At 48.6% G+C, this 22,403-nt stretch overlaps 1 protein-coding gene and 1 long non-coding RNA gene across 9 annotated transcripts in view; one reads left to right on the top strand and one right to left on the bottom strand.

Annotated features, from left to right (window-relative positions):
* MTUS2 (microtubule associated scaffold protein 2) overlaps positions 1–22,403 on the bottom strand; it is a 392,307-nt gene that overhangs the window by 2,936 nt on the left and 366,968 nt on the right. For 4 of the 8 annotated variants that reach the window (XM_044927309.2, XM_044927312.2, XM_044927310.2 and 1 more), the window contains 6 exons: positions 15,573–15,678; positions 8,913–8,986; positions 5,250–5,348; positions 4,111–4,230; positions 1,148–1,245; positions 3–665 (listed from right to left, as the gene is read on the bottom strand). In XM_044927309.2, the coding sequence (XP_044783244.2) occupies positions 233–665; positions 1,148–1,245; positions 4,111–4,230; positions 5,250–5,348; positions 8,913–8,986; positions 15,573–15,678 (930 nt within the window). In that variant the 3' untranslated portion in view covers positions 3–232. Of the gene's footprint in view, positions 1–2; positions 666–1,147; positions 1,246–4,110; positions 4,231–5,249; positions 5,349–8,912; positions 8,987–15,572; positions 15,679–21,185; positions 21,316–22,403 lie in introns of those variants that run through there. The other 4 variants (XM_006078577.4, XM_006078579.4, XM_006078580.4 and 1 more) reach the window with 2 other exon arrangements.
* Positions 4,227–9,406, top strand: LOC123328999. The gene is made up of 3 exons (XR_006544082.2): positions 4,227–5,354; positions 8,090–8,196; positions 9,396–9,406. It is a non-coding gene; the product is annotated as an uncharacterized LOC123328999 (long non-coding RNA).

Below are 22,403 nucleotides of genomic sequence, written 5' to 3'. Positions count from 1 at the left end.
TGTGGTGGGAACAAGCAACAGTCAGAATAGCAATGGCATAGCAAGACACTGAGCCTGAGGTCGGCCAGGCCCAGGAGCGCACAGGGAATGGGGTAGGTGGTTGGTTCCTGTGGACCTCAGGGACCAGGACCCCAGGGGTTGAAACGTGATCGCCACCTGTCCCACCCACACAATCCTCTCCCAGAGTCTCTCTGCCAACACCTGATTTCGCCCACAGTCCCTCTGCCCTGGGTCAGGGGAGGCGCTGGTGGCCAGTGGACAGAGCAGAAGCTGCAGGCCTGAGAGAAGAGGCAAGAGGGGCTTGGTGTGGGGGGCGCTGAGCGGCGCAGACATGAGGCGATGACGGTAAGGACAGCCCCGGGGAGTCGGTGGTGCCGTCAGCCTCCGCAGCCTGCCCTCGCCCTGGGCCTCCCTGGCAGCAGTCAGCTCGCGCTGCGACCTTCTGGGCAGTGCATCTGATTGCCTGCTGGAGCTGGAGCCCTGGAGGACGGGGCCAGAGCGGTCCCTCCTCCAGTGTTCGGCATCCAGCCTGGGGCCCGGCTGTAACAGATGCTCCATGGATGTTTGCGGCTGATGGATGCCAAGTAGAAAGGAACCCGATGTGTTTTGTGCCTCTGTCGTCACTGCAGCCGGGTTGCTGCTCCTCCCTTCCTGGAAGTCGGAGCCTCGGAGCAGGTTAGGAGCACTGAGATGGAAGCGGCTGTATGGCCCGCTCCCTCCCTGCTGCCCGCCCCTCTGCCATTGGCCGAGCGCCAGGGCAGCAGTCGAGGGCCCCACTGCTGGAGCCCAGGGTCGGCTGGCTCACATGGCTGTTTTCTTTAGCCTGGAACTCCTAGCAGGCAGCCCTTCCAAAACCTCCTCCACGATCCCCACCACTCCTGCCCCCAGCCCCGCCAGTTATGCCACACACTTTAGCCCACCCCACTCCTTTCCACCAAGGAGGGTGCTCCGTGGAGCCAGGGCATTGGCTGGGTGCTCAGAGCAGTGTGTTCTATGCTTTCCTCCACGTGGGAAGTGCCGAGAGCCTGCGTGGGGAAGACTTGGGGCTTGGAGGAGCGAGACAAAAGCAGAGCCCTCCAAGGTCAGGAACAAAGCCATTCTATCTGGGACACGCGCTTCCGAAGCTCCATCATCCAGGCCCACCTACCTTGTGACCACCGTGTTCTGGTCGATCCTGGCCTTGAGGTCTTCGTTCTGTTGCTGGAGAACTTGGATCTTCTCTTCCAGGATAATGTTCTTTTCTGCCTATAAAAGATGCAGTGTCAAGAGCTCTGCAGCCAGGCCCTGGGGGAGACGACAGACCAGTGCCCTTGGCTTCCGGGCTTTGGAGGATTATCTAAAACAGTGTTTTTCAAACTGCAGTTTGCAATGCATCGGCTATAAAACCAGGCTAGAGGGATGTGACCAGCATTGCTTTTTTAAACAAAAGAAAACAGAATAAAAAATACCAGAGTGCACTCTAAAAGTACTGTTTTATATATATATATATCTTTCTTATATATATGTAGGTATATAATATGTCTGTGTGTATATATTGGTATATATTATGAATTATGGAGCTTCCCAGGCGGTGCTAGTAGTAAAGAACCTGCCTGCAATGTAGGAGACCTGGGTTCAATCCCTGGGTCCAGAAGATCTCCTGGAGAAGGAAATGGCAAGCCACTCCAGTATTCTTACCTGGAGAAACCCATGGACAGAGGAGCCTGGCGGGCTACACAGTCCATGGGGTCGCAAATACTTGAACACAACTGAAGCAACTTAGCATGCATGCATTTCCTGGGAACAAAGATGAGGCGGGTGTGGGAGCCTTGCTGAAGAGCTGGCTAGAGCCCAGTCCTTCCACTCTGATGCCTCGGCCCGATGCATGGAGGGGTGGTGGTTTTCCTTAACCACCCTACGCGGGAGTTCTTCACAGTCTTTTCAAAAAAGAATTTCTCAGTCCATCTTCGAATGGAGCGTGACTTCAGCTAGGTCTCCGGCCGTGGGGACACATGGACAGAGAGCAGCATTAAGTCTCAAAGGAATAACCACCATGGAGGCGGGTGTTCTGTTCATGTGCAAAGCTGGGCTTGAGCTGCACGTTCCTGGCTGCCCAGAGCCTCAGGAGGGAAAGTGTCCACATTACTGATATTTTCATCCCTCCATTAATTCAGAATGTCATGCTGTGCATACAGGTACTGCCAGAGGTGCCAGTGCAGGGCGGAGGACCCGATAGGGAGAACCAGGGGACCCACCAGCCAAACTGGACCCTGGGGGGTGCTCATGGCTCATCTCTGACAATGGCAGGGGCATGGAGACACTCACTATGAGAAGTGTATTCTACACAGGAATCCAATATAGGCACACACATAAATTGTGTATATGTAATTCACTATGCATGTGTGTGCTAGGTCGCTTCAGTTGTGTCCAACTCTTTGCGAACCTATGAACCACAGCCTGCCAGGCTCCTCTATCCATGGAATTCCCCAGGGAAGAATACTGGAGTGGGTTGCCATTTAATTCTCCAGGGGATCTTTCTCGATCCAGGGGGTATTATGTGGGTGTCCTGTATTGCAGGCAGATTCTTTACCATCTGAGCCACCAAGGAAGCCCTCCTAGGAAATGGGAAGTGATTCAATCAACTCTCACTTTCCCCACCCCTGCCTGGAAAGGTTTCTGGAATGAACTCTTGCATGCCCACAGAGTGCCTAGAGCAGGGCTAAAAACAGCCTGATAAACTCAGAGGCTGCTGGTTGACCAGATAAGGATGCAGACAGTCCAGCCTGGAGGAGGAGGGCTGCAGGGCTGAGAGGGGCAGGCCTCTGTCTACTTCAGCTGGCCCCACTGGCCTTAGCTTTGGCCTAGCTGGAAAGCTGAGCTGCTGGAAGGTCCCAGGATGCCAGCATCACCCAGGATGCTGTAATGGGCACTCACAGCCCCATCTGCTCCCATCCTAACGGACAAGCATCCGTGCAGCTAGAGACGCCCAGAGAAGGATGGTGCTAGATCAGGAGAGCAGACATGATGACTGAATGCAACAGGTGGTCTGGGACCAGCTCCTGGTTTGGATAAACCAGCTGCCGGGACATTTCCGAGACATGCAGAGAACTTTAAAAGCTAAGAGGAGATGATCACTTACTGAGATGGTGAGTTGAAGATGTGCTAACTGAAAAGAAGCAGGATGCAAAATCTGTGTGTGTGTGTGTGTGTGTGCGTGTGTGCGTGTGTGTGTGGGCATGTGCTGTTTATTGGGGTGTGTACACTTGTATGGAGGAAAGCCTTCAGAAAGTGTTAACAGTGGTAGAAATATGGCATTTTAATTTCCTTATTTTTATCTTATAATTACCTATAATGCACATATTTTCCTTCTATAGTATCAAAAATTTAAAAATAATGATAAGAAAAAAATGACTCTATATGAGTCCCTTGGGCCAACCTTCCCATCAAGATAGTATCTCTTTGGAAGCAGGCCTCCCTGCTGCTAACTTTGGACTACTATCTCAGTTGCAACACTTGCACCCACAGGGTCTGGCAGTGAACTCTGAGCGCTCTATTCCCCGAAAGGCACGCCCTTTGCTAGTTCTCTGGGAGCCAGAACCCGGTGGAAGCCGAGGCCTGGAGCTCTGGCTCATGGTTCCTGCCTGGGCTGGGCCACTTACTGGCTCTGGGTGAGACAAGACCTTTTCCTAAGCCTCCATCTCTGCATCTGTAAAAGGAGACTCTTGACAATGGAATCCCACTCAGTGGATTGCTGTTGGAATTATTGAACAGACAGACACAAAATGTCTGCACGGCGCCTGGTACCCATCAGCGATGCTCCCCGGATGCAGGCTCACTGCACGTCCTCCCCTGGGAGGGGAGGAGTCAGCAGTTCACAGTGATGGATGGCGATGCAGACAGGGACTCAGATGCACTCTAGACTTGTACAAACGAGGCCACGTCTGAGATTCCTGAACTCCTGGCTCCCAAAACAAGGCCTGTAGCCTCATCTGTGATCTTTTCTGCTCAGGTGCAAGCAATGGACAGATAAGGGCCAGATGCTCCTTCGAACGCTGTTAATCCTTTCATCCACAAGGGCAGCGGGAATATCACGCCAGTTATGGGGGCCTCCCAGGGTTACAGGCGACTCACCAGCTTTTCCAGCTCAAGAATCTTCTTTTCCTGCTGATGTATCTGTTGATTCTTCATCTCCAACACCTGTTTCAGACTCTTCATGTCTTCTTCCAAGTGCTGATAAGGAGCCAAGGCAATCTGCAGGGGCAGAGAGCAAGGAGCTGTTTCCCAGGCACTCCGGCAAAGCCCAGCATTCACCAGCGTTGTGAACTCAGTGAAATCTAGTCTCTGTTAACAAGCTTAACAAGAGCAAGGGGGCAGGTGGGCAAGAATGCTCACAGTCCTCCCTGATAAAGATGCCCAGGAGTTTCCACTGGGAGTGAGACTAAAAATCCAGCTCCGTGGGGAGCAGAAGAGGGTAGGCCATCAGTCCCTGAAATGTCAGATACTGGGGTGGCCGAATATTACCAGCCCAGCCCCCCAAGGGAACTTAGTGGGCAAAAACACTAAATTCAACATTGGCCTTTAACATTCGCCCAGGCTACTTGGTTCAACACACAGGCAAAGATTGATACAGGTCCCTACCTGTGCCCATGGTCAGCCCCGCCCCCTCCACACCCTGCGTAGGAAATGAGCAAAGTAGTTTAAAAAGGCATTGTAGAAAAAGAACTGTTGGGGTAAGTCTGCCAGATGTGACAGATAAAATGACAGGATGTTCAGTTAAGTCTGAATGTAACATAAACAACTTTTTTGTACTGTAGGAAACGTATTTAAAAAGCTCATTTATCTCACATTTCACTGGGTGTCATGGATTTCAACTGGCAACCCTACATAGAGGGAAGGAATTTTGCCAGGGTTTCTGGAAAAAGAAACCTTCAACCTTCAGTAATGCCTCCCTGTGGAGTTGGGGTTGGGAAGGAATGAGATGTTGGGGTGGGGGTAAGGGTGAGGCAGAGGCATTTCCAGGTCCAGCTTGTCCCAGGGGCTCATGGACAGTGGCTGGGGAGCCCCGTGAAATGCAGCAAGAATAACACTCAGATGGAGAACCCACAGCTGTGCTGACTCAGGACAGGTGCCTATGGATGTATGTTTAAAATCCTGGCAGGCCCCGACCACTGTCGCTCTGGAGTCAGATCAGCACAGGGGCTCTGTCTTTGGGGTGATGCTGGGGGAGCCCCAGGCTTGCAGGGTGCTGGGAGGCTGAGAGCTCATGGTACCTCCAGCTGCTCCTCTGTGTTTTTCCTCAGAGCCTCCTCGAAGCGCCGGGCTCGGTCCCGCAAAGACTGGCTCTGGAAGGTCAGCGTGTCCACTTGGTCCTGCAGGTAACGCATGAGACATCCAGCTAGATCCTCACAGACACAGCCCCTGGGAGGCACCCCCTGCCCGGGCTGCTCTTCATGGGGCGGTGAGGTCAGGGGGGCCCCCATTGGGTCCCCCAAAAAGGGCATCACATGCCAGGGGGAGAGGCCCCCAAGTGCCCACTGTCTCCCCACCTTGGTGCCTTGTCCAGAACGGACCACAAGACACTGACGGGTGAATGTTGCTGCCGCACAGAAAGTGTGGGGGGCAGGGGGTGCCCAAAGCAGGCGACCTGACTCTGAGATGGGAATGCTGTCTCGCTTCTGCCCCAACAAGAAGCCTGCAGCGAGGGGGGCATTTAGTAATTCAATAACCAACCTCACAGAGGCAGACCATCAGCAGAGAGGTGTCCAGTCTGGCCTCTAACCGCAACCCCCGGCCCAGACTTCAAGAAGGACAATTAATCCATCTCAAAGAAGAACTCTCTGTATTTGTAAAGTTCAAGCCAGAAGCTGTCAAACTGACCCTGACTCCTTGCTCTGCCTGAGCCCTGAGCACACCCCCTCTCCCCCTGCCACCCCACCAGCCCCACTAAACACGGTGACGACAGGTCCTGAAGGATTCTGCCTCCTATGTCATTACTATGGTACCATAATGATGATGATAAACGTGACATTGCCTGGAAATATTATAAAGCAGTAGCTGTTGCCTAGTGCTCTATACACCTTACACATGATGAAATGTATTTATTTCTAAGGCAGGACCAGAAAAATTTTGAACATAAAATACCCTCTCTGCCCATATGGGCCACTACCCCTCTTCACTGTGCACTGGGTATCTGCTGCTGCTGCTGCTGAGTCGCTTCAGTCGTGTCCGACTCTGTGCGACCCCATAGACAGAAGCCCACCAGGCTCCCCTGTCCCTGGGATTCTCCAGGCAAGAACACTGGAGTGGGTTGCCATTTCCTTCTCCAATGCAGGAAAGTGAAAAGTGAAAGTGAAGTCGCTCAGTCGTGCCCGACTCTTAGCGACCCCATGGACTGAAGCCTACCAGGCTCCTCCGTCCATGGGATTTTCCAGGCAAGAGTACTGGAGTAGGGTGCCATTTTATACATTAATTAGATCCCCTTAGAAGACACAGGGATGCGTGCTCACCTTGCTGGTGAGCACCTGGAAAAGCAAAATTTTCCAGGTGCCAGCAAGGTAACTCCTTAGGAGATAAGATTCCTTTCTCAATCCTTTAAGGTGTCATAGTGACCTGCTACTCACCCTGTTGGACTATGTACACTGTCAATGTGTTACTTTGATGCTAGACCTTTTATATCAAAAATTTGTACAACTGTGCATTGACCTATAACAGGTGGGATAATCTCAGGGATTTTTGTCTTTGTTTAAATAAAAAAAAATTTTAGATACAATTTTGAAAGATTACTTTCCATTTTACAATTATTACAAAATATTGGGTATACTCCCTATGTTGTACAATACATCCTTGAGACTGTCTTATATCCTGTCTCCCTGCCTCCATGTGGCCCCTCCCCACCACTGATAACCACTAACTTGTTCTTTATACCTAAGATTCTGTTTCTTTTTTTTTTGGTGATATTCACTAATTTGTTGTATTTTTTAGATTCCACATCTAAGTGATATCATACAGTATTTGTCCTCCTCTGCCTGACTTATTTCACTTTTAGCATAATACCCTTCAAGTCCATCCATGTTGCTGCAAATGGCAAAATTCATTCCTTTTCATGACTGAATAGTATTCCATTGTATATGCCTGTATTCCACATGAAGATTGTCTCCTGGGTTCTCATCCTCAGGTTGGCTTGAATAAAATTCTCCATTTCTTTATTAGATTGACTACTGATTAGTTTTCTCCATTGACACACATTCATTTCCCTTAAGCTGCTCATATCTTGAGGAAGGAACTGGTATTATCCCCATTTTACAGATGAGTAAACTAATGTTTACAGCTTATGTAACTGTCCATGACTTAAAATCTATTAAGAGGAGATACAGTGGGATTTAAGCCCCAAACTCAAATCTTTTACCCCAAACTGTTTCTCTAGCAGCCAGTAGCCCAAGGAAATTGGTTTAAGCAACTGCACCCACCTTGTACCTGAAAGTCTCCAGCTCAAATGGGTTCTGCTGGTGAGTCACCACTAAAATGTGCACGGTTCATGACTGCGTGACGTGGCAAAGTGAAGACTCGCTGATGAAACAAAACTCTTTCTTTTGGTTTTGGACTATTGTGGGTTTTTGATATATTACAGTACGGCTGTTACATTCCTGGTTTGTGTTCCTTAGGGTAATGTATCTGGGTGGTGTGGAATGGCTTCTCAGGTGGCGCTAGTGGTAAAGAACCCACCTGCTAATGCAGGAGATGTAAGAGACGCGGGTTAGATCCCTGGGTGGGGAAGATCCCCTGGAGGGGCACAAGGCAACCACTCCAGTATTCTTGCCTGGAGAATCCCGTGGATAGAGGAGTCTGGCAGGCTACAGTTCATGGGGTCACAAAGAGTCAGACACAACTGAAACGATTTAGTACAGTGTGGAATGTAGGGTACACAAAGAAGGCAGTTTGGGGTTAACCTGCCAAGGATAAGCCACATGAGGGGTATGGGGGTATATGCAGGCCCACTGATGGATCGATGGATCGGGGGTGGGCATGCAGCAAGCAGCTTCCCATTTAAAATTTTTTGCAAAGTCCACTCAATAGTGTGACACTCCATAATCCTAGATTCTCTGCTTGGCAGGGCAGACACTGTGCAAGAAACACTGCCTGGGGAAAGTGAGCTATTCAAAAAGCAAAATTCCCGCCTTTCTATTTGAGTTATGGTCTTTGCCTTCCAAACCTCCAAATGTGAGTATCCCTAATATTTCAAAGGTAATCTTTCTAGGACTGGGACGCCAACAGCTGCCAACGGAGGCAGGGCCACCAACCTCTCCCTGGCTTCTCCGACAGCCCTTCCCTAGGCCTGGGGACGGTCAACAGCTTTTCACAGAAGAAGTTGGCCAGGGGGTGGGGGTGGGGGTGGGCAACTCTGGCAGGCCGGAGGGAGAGGCAGGCCAGTGATCTGAGAGGCCTGTCAGTCTCCCCTTGAGGCCAGAAGGAAGCCAGGTAGCACCCCTGGCACCCGAGACCCATGCTTCGTGTAGGTTGGAAGTGGGATGCCCCAAAGCAAGAAGCTTTTGTCTCCAGGGTATCAAAGTTGCTTTAACAATTCCCAGAGCATCTGCTGTGTCTTCTATCCTGCATGACTCTTCTTACCCCATTCCCCCTGCCTAGAATACTCTGCCCCCAATCCTCCCCCTCCCCTAAACATGGCTCTGACCATAGCACGTGGGGAGCAGTCCGTGGCACCAATGGTATTATCCATTCTGTGCAAGGATGAGCTCTGAGCAGACAGAAAACTCCTTAAGGGCAGGGAGTTAGGTCTTATTTATCCCCCATATTCCACTGCTTAGTGCAGGCTCCAGTACACAGCAGGTGCCACATAAATGCCTACAGACAGGAAGAACTGTCAGGAATAGATGTCTGCTGCCATTGCCTTAAAGTCAGAGTTAGGAAAAACTAACCTGTAATGACAGCCGCAGCTTTTCAAAGTTTTCTTCCAATTCTTTCTTTTCAAGCTCGTGGGTCGATATCAGTTCTGCAGAGGAGACATCAAATTGTTAAGCTGATCTTTCTCTGGAAAAGGGGTCAAACAAGATTCTTTTGCCAGATGAAGACTGGTGACGGAAGTGACTAGTGGACACCAGTATATAGCAGACTTAAGCCAAAAGAGATCTCTCCATTAGTTTAAAATTGCATGTGATGTTGTTTAGGAGAGAGGGAGAGAGGATAGGAGGGAAAAAGAAGAAAGAGTGAGAGGAAGAGGAAAGAAAGGAAGGAGGGAAGCAAGCAGAGCCGCCTACACACACACTCCCTTTACACGCAGCTCAACCACCACCCTAGCCGAATCAGCTTCTCCATTCACAACACTCATTGATTTTCCAACTCTTCCCGATGGTAAAACCACTGAGTGATTAACATTAAATCTCCACTTTCTTCCCTCCCAGGATCACTTTTCCTTTCCATTACAAAGCAGCAATTTCAGGTTGAAGGAGGGAGTCTTCCAAGGACAGCAGCGTGTGGGCTTGCTGCAGAATGGATAGGTGAATGGGACCAATGCAGTGCTTGCAAGGTCCCCTTGGTGGCTTCTGGACCACACTCTGGAAACCACAGATTGCTAGGGTTTGCTTGAGCAGAGAGTCAACGTTGAGACATTCAGGCAGAATGAAGGACTCACTGGATGAAATCCTCTTGAAGTGTTTGGAACAATTTTATTCTGTGAAAAGTGTCATTCCAGTAATAATTTGCAAGTTAGGCAGAAGAGATGTTATGTAAGAATTATTAAGCAAATGGATTCTATTTTTCTCCAGATGGGAATGGTCTTATTAGCTGGATGAAGCCCGTCTCATTCTAGCTACAGAAGCAATTTGTTTTCCAGTTATAACTGGAGGGAAGAAAGGTCTCATTAATCAGCCTGTATCATATGTTTTAGCACAGGAGAGTACTGGAGACCAATAATCATCTTCCTGGCTGGCATGAGCTGCAATTAGGAAAAATTCTGTGGTTCCCGTTGACCCAGGTCTTTTAACTAATGATGGTGAAGCTCTCTAAGAAATCCAGTTGTTACAGCTGAAGTTTACATTTGGAGGAAAAAAAGAAAAATTTGTGATTAGTTCATTGCCATAAAACCATGTGGCCTTCTGGTCTACGTGCCTCTGTCTAAATGATTACTGTTAATAGCCACTGAGAGCATCAACCATAATAATGAATATTTTAGTTACCGTTACATGTGTCTGCATTGTCTGCACATTATATATAATTCAAAGGCCCTGGATGTGGTGTCTAGGTGAGACTTCATTAATCAGAAAAATCTACCAGGTCTGTTTACATGAAATCCACAAACAAAAGGCAACGTTCAATGTAACATTTCCATCCCTGTCCCCTCTTCTGAGACCATTTTCCTACAGCAAGGTGATGGGCTTTAGGCCATTTTCAGGAGATCCCAGTACCTCACCAGCAAATTAAAGTCAGCATCTATCCTGGAGACAGCATAAACCATGGCAACTATCTATGTACCCATGATGTACTTCATTATTCCGAGGTCATGGCACTCTGTCCCATACTTAACATGATGCTCTAAGTGATTCTCAGATTTTTCTACATATTAGAATCACCTGGGCAGCTTTAAAAAAAACCCTGATGTCTGGGCTTCATCCCCAGAGCAATCGAATTGGAATGTCTGTAATGGGATCTACGCATCAGTACTTAAAAAAAAAAAACAAAAACAGGTGGTTCCAGTGTTCATCCAAGGATGGGAACTGGTACTCTAAGCATGAGATGTGCTCTCAGGACACAGGTAATACATTAAATTGGTTCTCAGGAAATTCCTCTCCTGTCCTCTCCTTGCCTCCAGCTTGGACTCTTCAATGCACCAAGAGTTCCCAGAGGTGGTGGGGCTGGAGCTTGAGGAGGCAACCACGTGAACACTGACTGCTAACACAGTGTGCCTCGTTATTGACAAAGAACATTTTAAAAATGATTTTAAAACTGATACTCCGATTCTTCAAATGTATTAAGCTTCAGCATCAGTCCTTCCAATGAATACTGAGGGCTGATTTCCTTTAGGATGGACTAGTTGGATCTCCTTGCAGTCCAAGGGACTCTCAAGAGTCTTCTCCAACACCACAGTTCAAAAGCATCACTTCTTCAGGGCTCAGCTTTCTTTACAGTCCAACTCTCACATCCATACATGACTACTGGAAAAACCATAGCTTTGACTAGATGGACCTTTGTTGGCAAAGTAATGTCTCTGCTTTTTTTTTTTTTTTGTCTCTGCTTTTTAATATGCTGTTTAGGTTGGTCATAACTTTTCTTCCAAGAAGCAAGCATCTTTAATTTTTTTAATTAATTAGTTTTAATTGGAGGCTAATTACTTTACAATATTGTAGTGGTTTTTGCCATACATTGACATGAATCAGCCATGGGTGTACATGTGTTCCCCATCCTGACCCCCGCTCCCATTTGGCCACCTGATGTGAAGAACTGACTCATTTGAAAAGACCCTGATGCTGGGAAAGATTGAAGGAGGGAGGAGAAGGGGACGACAGAGGATGAGATGGCTGGATGGCATCACTGACTCAATGGACATGAGTTTGAGTGAACTCCGGGAGCTGGTGATGGACAGGGAGGCCTGGCGTGCTACAGTCCATGGGGTCGCAGAGTTGGACATGACTGAGGGACTGAACTGATATAGTAAGAGAATTTGTCCTTTGCTGTATAGATGTAGAAAATATTTTCTAATTGTAGTTTGCCTTTTGAAGTTGTTTATATTTTTATGACAACTTTTATTTAGTTGAATGTATCAGCCTTTTTATTACTGTATTTTGGTTTTATATTGCTAACAGAGGCCTTTGCAACTACAAAAATTATACATTAAAAATTATGGCATTAAAAAATGTATTAATCTATTCTTACATTAATTATTTTCCATCTAATTTAGCAACCAGCTGACTGGAGAGAGAAAAAAAGTGAGGAGAGGTAAAATTGAAAAAAAAAATTACAGATAGTAATGTATATGCTTACTATCTGTAGTAATGTAGAACACTTTCTAATACCATAGACAAAAATAAACTCAAAATGGATTAAAGATCTAAACAAAAGACCAGAAACTATAAAACTCCTAGAGGAGAACATAGACAAAACACTCTCCGACATAAATCACAGCAGGATCCTCTATGACCCACCTCCCAGAATACTGGAAATAAAAGCAAAATAAATAAATGGGACCTAATTAAAATTAAAAGCTTCTGCACAACAAAGGAAAATATAAGCAAGGTGAAAAGACAGCCTTCAGAATGGGAGAAAATAATAGCAAATGAATAAACTGACAAAAAATTAATCTCAAAAATATACAAGCAACTCCTGCAGCTCAATTCCAGAAAAATAAATGACCCAATCAAAAAATGGGCCAAAGAACTAAACAGACATTTCCAAAGAAGACATACAGATGGCTAACAAACACATGAAAAGATGCTCAACATCACTCATTATCAGAGAAATGCAAATCAAAACCACAATGAGGTACCATTTCACGCCAGTCAAAAAGTCTGCGATCCAAAAGTCTACAAGCAATAAATGAAGGAGATGCAAACTAGTACAGCCACTATGGAGAACAGTGTGGAGATTCCTTAAAAAACTGGAAATAGAACTGCCATACGACCCAGCAATCCCACTGCTGGGCATACACATCGAGGAAACCAGAATTGAAAGAGACACATGTACCCCAATGTTCATTGCAGCACTGTTTATAATAGCCAGGACATGGAAGCAACCTAGATGTCCATCAGCAGATGAATGGATAAGAAAGCTGTGGTACATATACACAATGGCGTATTACTCAGCCATTAAAAAGAATACATTTGAATCAGTTCTAATGAGGTGGATGAAACTGGAGCCTATTATACAGAGTGAAGTAAGCCAGAAAGAAAAACACCAATACAGTATACTAATGCATATATATGGAATTTAGAAAGATGGTAACGATAACCCTGTATGCCAGACAGCAAAAGAGACACAGATGTATAGAACAGTCTTTTGGACTCTGTGGGAGAGGGCGAGGGTGGGATGATTTGGGAGAATGGCATTGAAATATGTATAATATCATAAATGAGACAAATCACCAGTCCAGGTTCGATGAAGGATACAGGAAGCTCGGGGCTGGTGCACTGGAATGACCCAGAGGGATGGTATGGGGAGGGAGGTGGGAGGGGGGTTCAGGATTGGGAACACGTGTACCCCCGTGGCAGATTCATGTTGATGTATGGCAAAACCAATACAATATTGTAAAGTAATTAACCTCCAATTAAATAAATAAATTTATATTAAAAAATGCATTACTACAGATAGTAATGTTTTCATTCCAATCCCAAAGAAAGGCAATGCCAAAGAATGCTCAAACTACCGTACAACTGCACTCATCTCACATACTAGTAAAGTAATGCTCAAAATTCTCCAAGCCAAGCTTTAGCAATACGTGAACCATGAACTTCCAAACGTTCAAGCTGGTTTTAGAAAAGGCAGAGGAACCAGAGATCAAATTGCCAACATCCATTGGATCATCGAAAAAGCAAGAAAGTTCCAGAAAAACATCTATTTCTGCTTTATTGACTATGCCAAAGCCTTTGACTGTGTGGATCACAATAAACTGTGGAAAATTCTGAAAGAGAGGGGATAACCAGACCACCTGACCTGCCTCTTGAGAAACCTATATGCAGGTCAGGAAGCAACAGTTAGAACTGGACATGGAACAACAGACTGGTTCCAAATAGGAAAAGGAGTACGTCAAGGATGTATATTGTCACCCTGCTTATTTAACTTATATGCCGAGTACATCATGAGAAACGCTGGACTGGAAGAAACACAAACTGGAATCAAGATTGCCAGGAGAAATACCAATAACCTTACATATGCAGATGACACCACCCTTATGGCAGAAAGTGAAGAGGAACTCAAAAGCCTCTTGATGAAAGTGAAAGAGGAGAGTGAAAAAGTTGGCTTAAAGCTCAACATTCAGAAAATGAAGATCATGGCATCTGGTCCCACAACTTCATGGGAAATAGATGGGGAAACAGTGGAAACAGTGTCAGACTTTATTTTTCTGGGCTCCAAAATCACTGCAGATGGTGACTTCAGTCATAAAATTAAAAGACGCTTACTCCTTGGACGGAAAGTTATGACCAACCTAGATAGCATATTCAAAAGCAGAGACATTACTTTGCCAACAAAGGTCCGTCTAGTCAAGGCTATGGTTTTTCCAGTGGTCATGTATGGATGTGAGAGTTGGACTGTGAAGAAAGCTGAGCACCAAGGAATTGATGCTTTTGAACTGTGGTGTTGGAGAAGACTCTTGAGAGTCCCTTGGACTGCAAGGAGATCCAACCAGTCCATTCTAAAGGAGGTCAGCCCTGGGTGTTCTTTGGAAGGAATGATGCTGAAGCTGAAATTCCAGTACTTTGGCCACCTCATGTGAAGAGTTGACTCATTGGAAAAGACTCTGATGCTGGGAGGGATTGGGGGCAGGAGGAGAAGGGGACAACAGAGAATGAGACGGCTGGATGGCATCACCAACTCGATGGACGTGAGTTTGAGTGAACTCCAGCAGTTGGTGATGGACAGGGAGGCCTGGCGTGCTGCGATTCATGGGGTCACAAAGAGTCGGACACGACTGAGCAATGGAACTGAACTGAACTGAACTGAATGTATACGCATGTGAATGTGTAAAAAGCTTCTTTCACAGAGTCAAAAATCTCAGCTCTACTTACTAAACACTGTTACTGTTGTTATGACCGACTTATTGGGTTGGCCAAAAAAGCTGGTTTGGGTTTTTCTGTGACATTGTAAGGAAATACCCAAAGCAACTTTCTGGCCAACCCAATAAAATCCTAGGTACCCAAAGACAATTCAAAGTTACAAAAAAAAAATGTAAAAAAGCAAGATCCCGAGAGTCCACTTCTGCCCATGGTGAATGTGGTCTGAGTGCCCAGTGTGGTCAGCCAGGCCTCATCAGAGGCTGGCGTGGTCCTAACCATTGCAAGGCCACCACACAAGACAAAGCCCAGGATTTCTATACCTACTTGAAAATGGTGGTTCTCAAGCTTGGCCGCCCATTGGAATCACCTTCGGGCTTCCCTGTTGGCGTGGGAGACCAAGGTTTGATCCCTGGGTTGGGACGATCCCCTGGAGAAGGAAATGGCAACCCACTCCAGTACTCTTGCCTGGAGAATCCCATGGAGGGAGGAGCCTGGTGGGCTATAGTCCATGGGGTTGCAAAGAGTTGGACACGACTGAGTGACTTCACTTACTCACTCACCTGAGCTTTAACAAGTTGAGGCTGTACCCCAGACCAGCTGCCCCACACCATGGGGTAGGACCATGGCTCCTTGGGGAGTCTAGACTTCAGGGTTGAGAGGATCAGCTTCAGAGGAAAGAAGTTACTCAGGCCCTGGATTTTGGTGTTTTCTTAACACAAGAAGCAACACAAAGGACATACTAGGACGAAGAGGAAGGAAGAAAGGATAGAGGAGGGGGAGGTGAAGGGAGACCCCTTGTGTCTGCAGCGGGAGAAGTGGGTGCACACACCCGGCCCCACTGGCCACACACACACACACACACCCAAGGTCAGCTACCTTGGACCTTGTGCTCGTGGTCATCTTGCAGGATCGCGAGGGTGAGCGTGTGGCTGTTCTCCATCTCTAGGAGCGCAGCCTCATGGCTGGCGGTGATGTCCTCCACCTGCAGGAGATCACAGCTCTGGTTACTCGGAGAGCTGGGGCCCGAGGCTGCGACGCCCCACTGCCTGGAGGACAGAGGGGGACTTGAATGAGGGGAAGGGTCCGTGGCCCGGACGTCTAGGGAGGGACGCTCTGCTGAGGTGATAGCTGCCCTCTCCAGCCTTGCACTGAGGCAGAAGACAGGGTCTGGTGGTGACGTGGGAACCCTGGAGCCGGGGGTGGGTGGGTGGGGGAATGTTACGGGGAAGTTCCTGTGGCAGGTCTGCTGTTCACGCAGGAGGAAGCAGCTCCCGGCTGGAGGTGGGGGCCGCCTAAGCCACCTCCTCACTGCCCTGGGCCTCCTCAGGACCATTTCCTCACCCCCGCCTCCATTCCTGCCCCTTCCACCAAGCCCTCCACCAGGTAATAAGAGAAGAGGGTCCTCCCCCACCAGACGGTCCGTCCTGCCCCCCAGCGGCAGGTGGGAGCTACAGCAGGCAAGGTAGCTGGAGGGAACCAACACGTATCCAGCTGCCTGATCCTCCACTCAACCCTCACAGCAATAAAGTCAATATTTTCATCTCCATTTTCCAGATGAGGAAACTGAGGCTTAGAGAGGTCTGAAGCGTTTTGCCCAAGGGCCAGTAAGTGGCAGAGTCAGCAGTGGCAGGGCCTGAGGCTGCCTGACTCCATGGATGAGGCTCTCAAATGCCCAGCCACTGCCTCCCCTGCAAGACCAGCAACCAGCGCCCAACAGCCTGCTCACCAGCCCCAAGCAAGCCGGCAGATGTGTGCTCACCATCCCTGCTCCTCAGCCATGAACGTGCTCCCCACTGATGGCAGAGTGGACCTCCCCTGCCCAGGCTGTGGGAGCTGCCCCCGAGAAGCTGCTGTTTCTCTGGCTGAAGGTGCATCTCCAGGAACTTAATCCTGGGAAAGCAGCCAGCCCAGGATGTTTTGTTTTCCCCTCCTGACCTCCGCAGCCACCCCCACCGCCCGTCCATCATGCACCTACCACCTTTACTGTTTTTGTTATTTTTGTTGTTGGTGGTGGTTTAGCCCCTCGGTCGTGTCCGACTCTTGCAACCCCATGGACTACAGCCCGCCAGGCTCCTCTGTCCATGGGATTCTCCAGGCAAGAATATTGGAGTGGGCTGCCATTTCCTTCTCCATTTGTTGTTGGGGTATTATTTTAACTTCAAGTGTATGACTTAACAGGAATTATTGCATAAGGTGACCTCTCCCTATGACAGCAAACCAGAACAATGTTTTTCCAAGTTCTCCATCGGTGACCCATTGTAAAAGCACCATTTTACATTGTTACACACACACACACACACACACACACACGTACATGGGTGCATGTGTGAAACTAAATCTCATGGATCGGTACTTTCCTTTCCTACCTGCAATAACCTGGCTTTAAAATTTTCATCCTTTGTAACTTTATATTTTTCAAAATGCTAGTTACAAACCACTACATTCATTTTGTGACATACTCATGTGTCAGAACCTGGCATTGGAAGGACATGTGCCCAGACCCCGAAGCTCTTGTGGGGGGCAGTTCAGAGCACTGTCCAGCCACTTCTCAGAGGGTTTCATTTCTCAGGGGGTCATTCACAGGCTGATCTTTGATTTGTTAGGAGGAAGAGCTTTTCACAAGAAAGGAAGCCCACTTGTAAAGGGAATGCAAAGGACTATCGTATTTTAAAATAGGATTGGTTCCCATTCTGGACTTGTCATTGCTTGGGGAGGTTTGCCCGGCTTCTCTCTCTTATGGTAACTGAGACCTTCATCCACTAAAACAGATTGGCAAAACCAGCAGTGAATCTGACAAGTGTTAGGAAATCTGCATTATGACATGAAAATGGACTTGGTATGTGATGATTCACTTTTATTTACTGGTCACTCTTGATTAAATAATATTTTACTTGAGGCTCAGAGCTATGAATCCACTCATCAGAAAGGCTGATCGCCACAGTATTTAATTGTCCAAATCCTGTTTATATGAAGGTTTTTAATGGATTTGTTGTCCAAAGTCTTTCAGTCTCTTGGAAAAATAAATCACTGGCTTAAAAAAAAAAGGAACTAGCTTTCCTTTATGCTCCACTGATGATGTCCCCTAAGTCCATAGCACGCTGTCCATAAAAAACAAGTGCCCACACATTGTTTGGAGGTGTTTTACTCAGCTCAGTATAAAGAAAAATCTTTCACTGGTGCTTGGAATGATTCTGATTTATTGGGTTCTGACCCAAATTGCTGTGGGTGGCTCCAGAAAAGAGAGATGGATGCCAGGCCTATGTTCCAGAAGAATACCTTGTGTCCTGGTGGTGGGTCTGCCCCGACTGGCGAGGGTGGTGGGTAAACGCATGCCCTTCTGGCTTGCTGGAGGCAGGTCTCTGATTCAGTGGTGATGAAATGCCACACCCAGTATATTAAGGATGATGTAAGGGCATGATCTATCTATTACAGCCTCTCAGAGGGGCTTCTAGGAAGGCAATACTGATTCCCTAATTCCTCCATATGCAACAAGAGGAGAGCCCAGAATGTTCTGAAGGAAACCAGCGAGAGCCGGGGCTTCCCTGGTGGCTCAGATGGTAAAGAATCTGCCTGCAATGTAGGATACCCAGGTTCGATCCCTGGGTCAGGATGATCCCCTGGAGAAGGGCACAGCAAAACCCACTTCAGTATTCTTGCCTGGAGAATTTCATGGACAGAGGAGCATGGTGGGCTACAGCCCATGGGGTCGCAAATAATTGGACACGACTGAGAGACTAACAGTGAGAGCCAGTGAGCCAAAATTAGGGCACCGTGGTCCTTCCTCTTGTGTGATTTGGGTTTCTAGACCAGTGGATGGTTTTTCAAGGCCGTTTCCTCTATGAGAAAGGGGCCGTGCACTCTTGGCCTTCCTCTTTCTGGTCCCAGTTTCAATCCCCATAGCTTCTCCTCCATGGCTCCTGGCTTCTTTCCAGAATATGGAGCAGCAGCCTGTCTGAGTGCTCAGCCTGAGAAGACTTCCAGGTTGGCAGGCATTGGAAAAGGGTCAGATAAGTGGACCCAAGGAACACACAAGGTCGTTTTTTTTTTTGTTTTTCATCATGTTAGTAGCTTAGTCGTGTCCGACTCGTTTGTGAGTCCATGGACTGCAGCCCTGCCAGGCTCCTCTGTCCTTGGAATTTTCCAGGTAAGAATACTGCAGTGGATTGCCATTTCCTCCTCCAGGGCATCTTCCCGACCCAGGGCTCGAATCTGTGTCTCCTGCATTGGCACGCAGATTCTTTACTGCTGAGTCACCTGGGAACACCAAAAAAGAGACAGAGGTGCTGAATCATTACGTGCCGCAGCAAACTTATGCTGGGTGAAGCTTCATTTTTTTCCTTTTAGAACCCTGAGGAATTCTCTGCCCACCCCCCCACCCCCAAAATAAATACCCACTGCTGGACCAGCCTCCTTCCTCCTCCCAGAGCACAGAGTTCTGAGCCGCCACAGAGAGATCTGTCCCCGTGCCCAGCAAATAGTCCCAGTCGTACAGAGAAGCTGCTCCCTGCGCCAGGCTGTCTCCGCAGCTGCTTGCTGTTTAGCTGACTCCCATCAAAGCAAAGGCCTGGGAAGCCACCCTCTTCTCTTAGTTGGTCAAAAACAGAGCTGTGGGCTTACTTCATCCAGCCACTTGCAAAATGCAATTACGGGAGGCTTCGCCAATTCACTTAGAGAAGACTTCCATTTAGAATGAAGAAGCATGGCTTTACATATCCTCATTAAAGAAAACCAGATTAAACTCCCATTTGCCCCCCACCCATAACACGTATTCCTATCTGATGAGACAGAGGGGGCCGCCCCTGTCTTTTCTCTCCAGGGCCCTCTAAACAACGCTTTCCAGATACCAAGGCGACTCACCATCCCTCTGACTCCGCCTTCCTGCTACAGCATCTCTGGTACCAGCTCGGAGCCGACGGCCAGCCCTGCCCAAGCTCCCTGGCTGACTGTATGCCCTGTCCGCTGGTGCCTTTGCTGCCCGCTGGGTGGGCAGGTGTCCACAGAGGCCCCCATCTTTCCTGTTCGGCCACATCCCAGCATCCCTTAGGCCCCGTGCTGTGACGGGTGGGGCTCTCACACTGGAAGATGGAGGGTCCCTTGGGACCTCATTCTCTTTGATTAGAAAGTGTGGTTTCTGCTGATGGTGACTGTGTGCCTGCTGTGCGGGACGAATCAGAGTCAGGACGCAAGACGACCACCAAAGCAGCCTCTGTACATGTGATGAAGTGTGAGGATGCTGTGGCCGCCAGTGAGTCTAAAAGGATCATTTCTTTAGGAAATGGCAGAAAGTGTGTCCTGGATATGAGACAAAGCAAACGTAAACCCAGAGGATGAACACTTAGGCTCCTCTGAAAAGGCGTCTCTGCTCAAAATGCAGAATCCAGAACATCAGGGGGCCCTGAGCAAGGGGCTTCAGGGCCAGACCAAGAGGTCTTGGAGGCAGGGGTCAAAGGTCACAAGTCAGATCACTAAATACCAGGCTTGGTGGATGAGTACGTTTGGAGCAAAAATGAAAAGCATCTGTGTTTACAGTGAAAACTCTGCCTCGTGTGCTTTGAGATGGGGAAGCTCGGGCAATCTCGCTTCTGTTAATGCACTGTGAGCTCCAGAATGAGCATCAATTTGATGAAACACCTCTATAATCATACTTTTAAAATAAGAGTCACGCTGTATCTTTAAAGGCATAGGCCAAGCCATGCCCCTGCTTGTGCCCTAACTAGGCTGCAGGGCAAAGAATGAGGCCCAGTTCGTCCCCTGACACCAGACACCTACAGCTCTGGGCCCCGGGGACCCCTACTCAGCGACTCCAATTCCAGGTGCAGACAGAAGGGGTGTTTCATCAGCAGCTCCCCCATGGGATTCCCACGTGTGGCCAGAGACATGGCCTCTGCCTCTTGCAGTGAATGGACAGCTGGATTTTCCTGGGGGGTCCTGTGGTGACATCAGAGGTCAGCCTGCTTTAGCAAGGGAGGACTGGAGTAAAGTCTCAGAAAATCCAGTGTCTGGGGCTCCCCTGGTGGTCCGGGGGTAAGAATCCGCCTGCTGATGCAGGGGACACGGGTTCCATCCCTGATCCAGGATGATCCCATGTGCCGTGGAGCAACAAAGCCCGTGAGCCACAAGTACTGAGCCCACGCCCTGGAGCCCGTGCTCTGCCGCGAGAGAAGCCGCCTCAGTGAGACGCCTGCACACTGCAGCAGAGACTAGCCCCCGCGCACAGCAATTAGAGAAAGCCTGCACAAAGCAACGAAGACCCAGCGCCGACAAAAGCAAAATAAGTAAGTTTAAAAAAAACCTCCTAGGTCGGAACAGAAGCAGCCTCCCAGCATGGTCAGGACACTAGGGCACCGGGGAGAGGCTGGGTCAGTGAACTCGAGTTTCAAGGCTCGAGAAGGACAGAGGTGGCAGGAGGTGTGGGCATTGCCGAATTCGACCACCCCAAGGGGAAGACCTGCTCGTGGAGGGTCTGCACACATCACCGAAACCACAGACCTTCCTTCCAGATCCCACTGTGCTCAGGCACCGAGTCCCGTCCTGGACCAAGCACACGGACGTCTCCTCTACCTGGAAATGGTGCGCATTCGCCTTCTTCCTTGTTGCCGCGTGCTCCCTGCCAGAGAAGCTGAAGGCCAGGTAAACAGCCAACATCCGGCCGCAGAAGCAGACTCAGGGGTCTGAATAATTCACAGATTTAAACCATCCATCCCTGGCCTCGTCCCCAAACCAATGGGTTTCTAGAGGAAGCGAGTGAAAATCGCTCAGCCGTGTCGGACTCTTTGCAACCACATGGACTATAGCCCCACCAGGCTCTGTCCATGGGATTCTCCAGGCAAGAACACTGGAGTGGGTGGTCATGCCCTCCTCCAGGGGTTTCTAGAGGAAAGGTCTGCTCAAATGCAAAGCATGCAGATGAAACCTCCACCATACAGCTTTCCCGCATCTTCCCAGCTGGAAGCGAACTCTCAGTTCCTGAACAGAGCAGCTGTATCTCCCACCCAGTATTACATTTTCTGGGGCACGTGCTTCAGAAACTCCCCGGATCCATAACCAGAGGCTATGGAGCAAGCAGGTCCACATTTTATAAAGCTTGGCATCCTTTGCAGTAACATGAGGCCTTGTGTATGGAGGGCATTCACAACTATTCTTCGCATAGGTGAATGAATAAATGAATGAACCACTTAGCTATCATAAAGGATCCAGAAGAACAGAACTCAGAGCCCTGATAAGACAGAGCTCTTTAAAAATATAACTAAGTAGCTCAGGTAACTCACTCTCAAGTGGAAAAGTCAGGGCCTCCAATCTCTCCCAGTATGAAATCTTTAGGTTCCCTGGTGGTTTAAAAGTAAAAAATCTGCCTGCCAATGCAGGAGACCTGGGTTTGATCCCTGGGCCGGGAAAATCCCTTGGAGAAGGGAGAATACCCACTCCAGTATTCTTGCCTAGGAAATCCCATGGACAGAGGAGTCCATGGGGTTGCAAAGAATCAGACACAACTTAGCAACTAAACGATAACAAAATGAAATCTTTTAAAGCCTATGGTCTCAGCTTAGAGGTGGGTGAGACCACACCCCCCAGCACGTGCCCAGCTTAGCAAGCTTCTGCCTGGGGTCCCTCGGCTGGTGGACAGGCTCCATTCAGCAGGGGCCCCGGCTCAGTGGTTTCCCACACACGACACCCCCATGTGAGCCTTCGTTCAGAGGCTCCTCTTCC

The sequence above is a fragment of the Bubalus bubalis genome, chromosome 13, assembly GCF_019923935.1.
Source record: "Bubalus bubalis isolate 160015118507 breed Murrah chromosome 13, NDDB_SH_1, whole genome shotgun sequence".
Classification (NCBI taxonomy): domain Eukaryota; kingdom Metazoa; phylum Chordata; class Mammalia; order Artiodactyla; family Bovidae; genus Bubalus; species Bubalus bubalis.
This window is presented reverse-complemented; position numbering and strand designations above follow the sequence as displayed.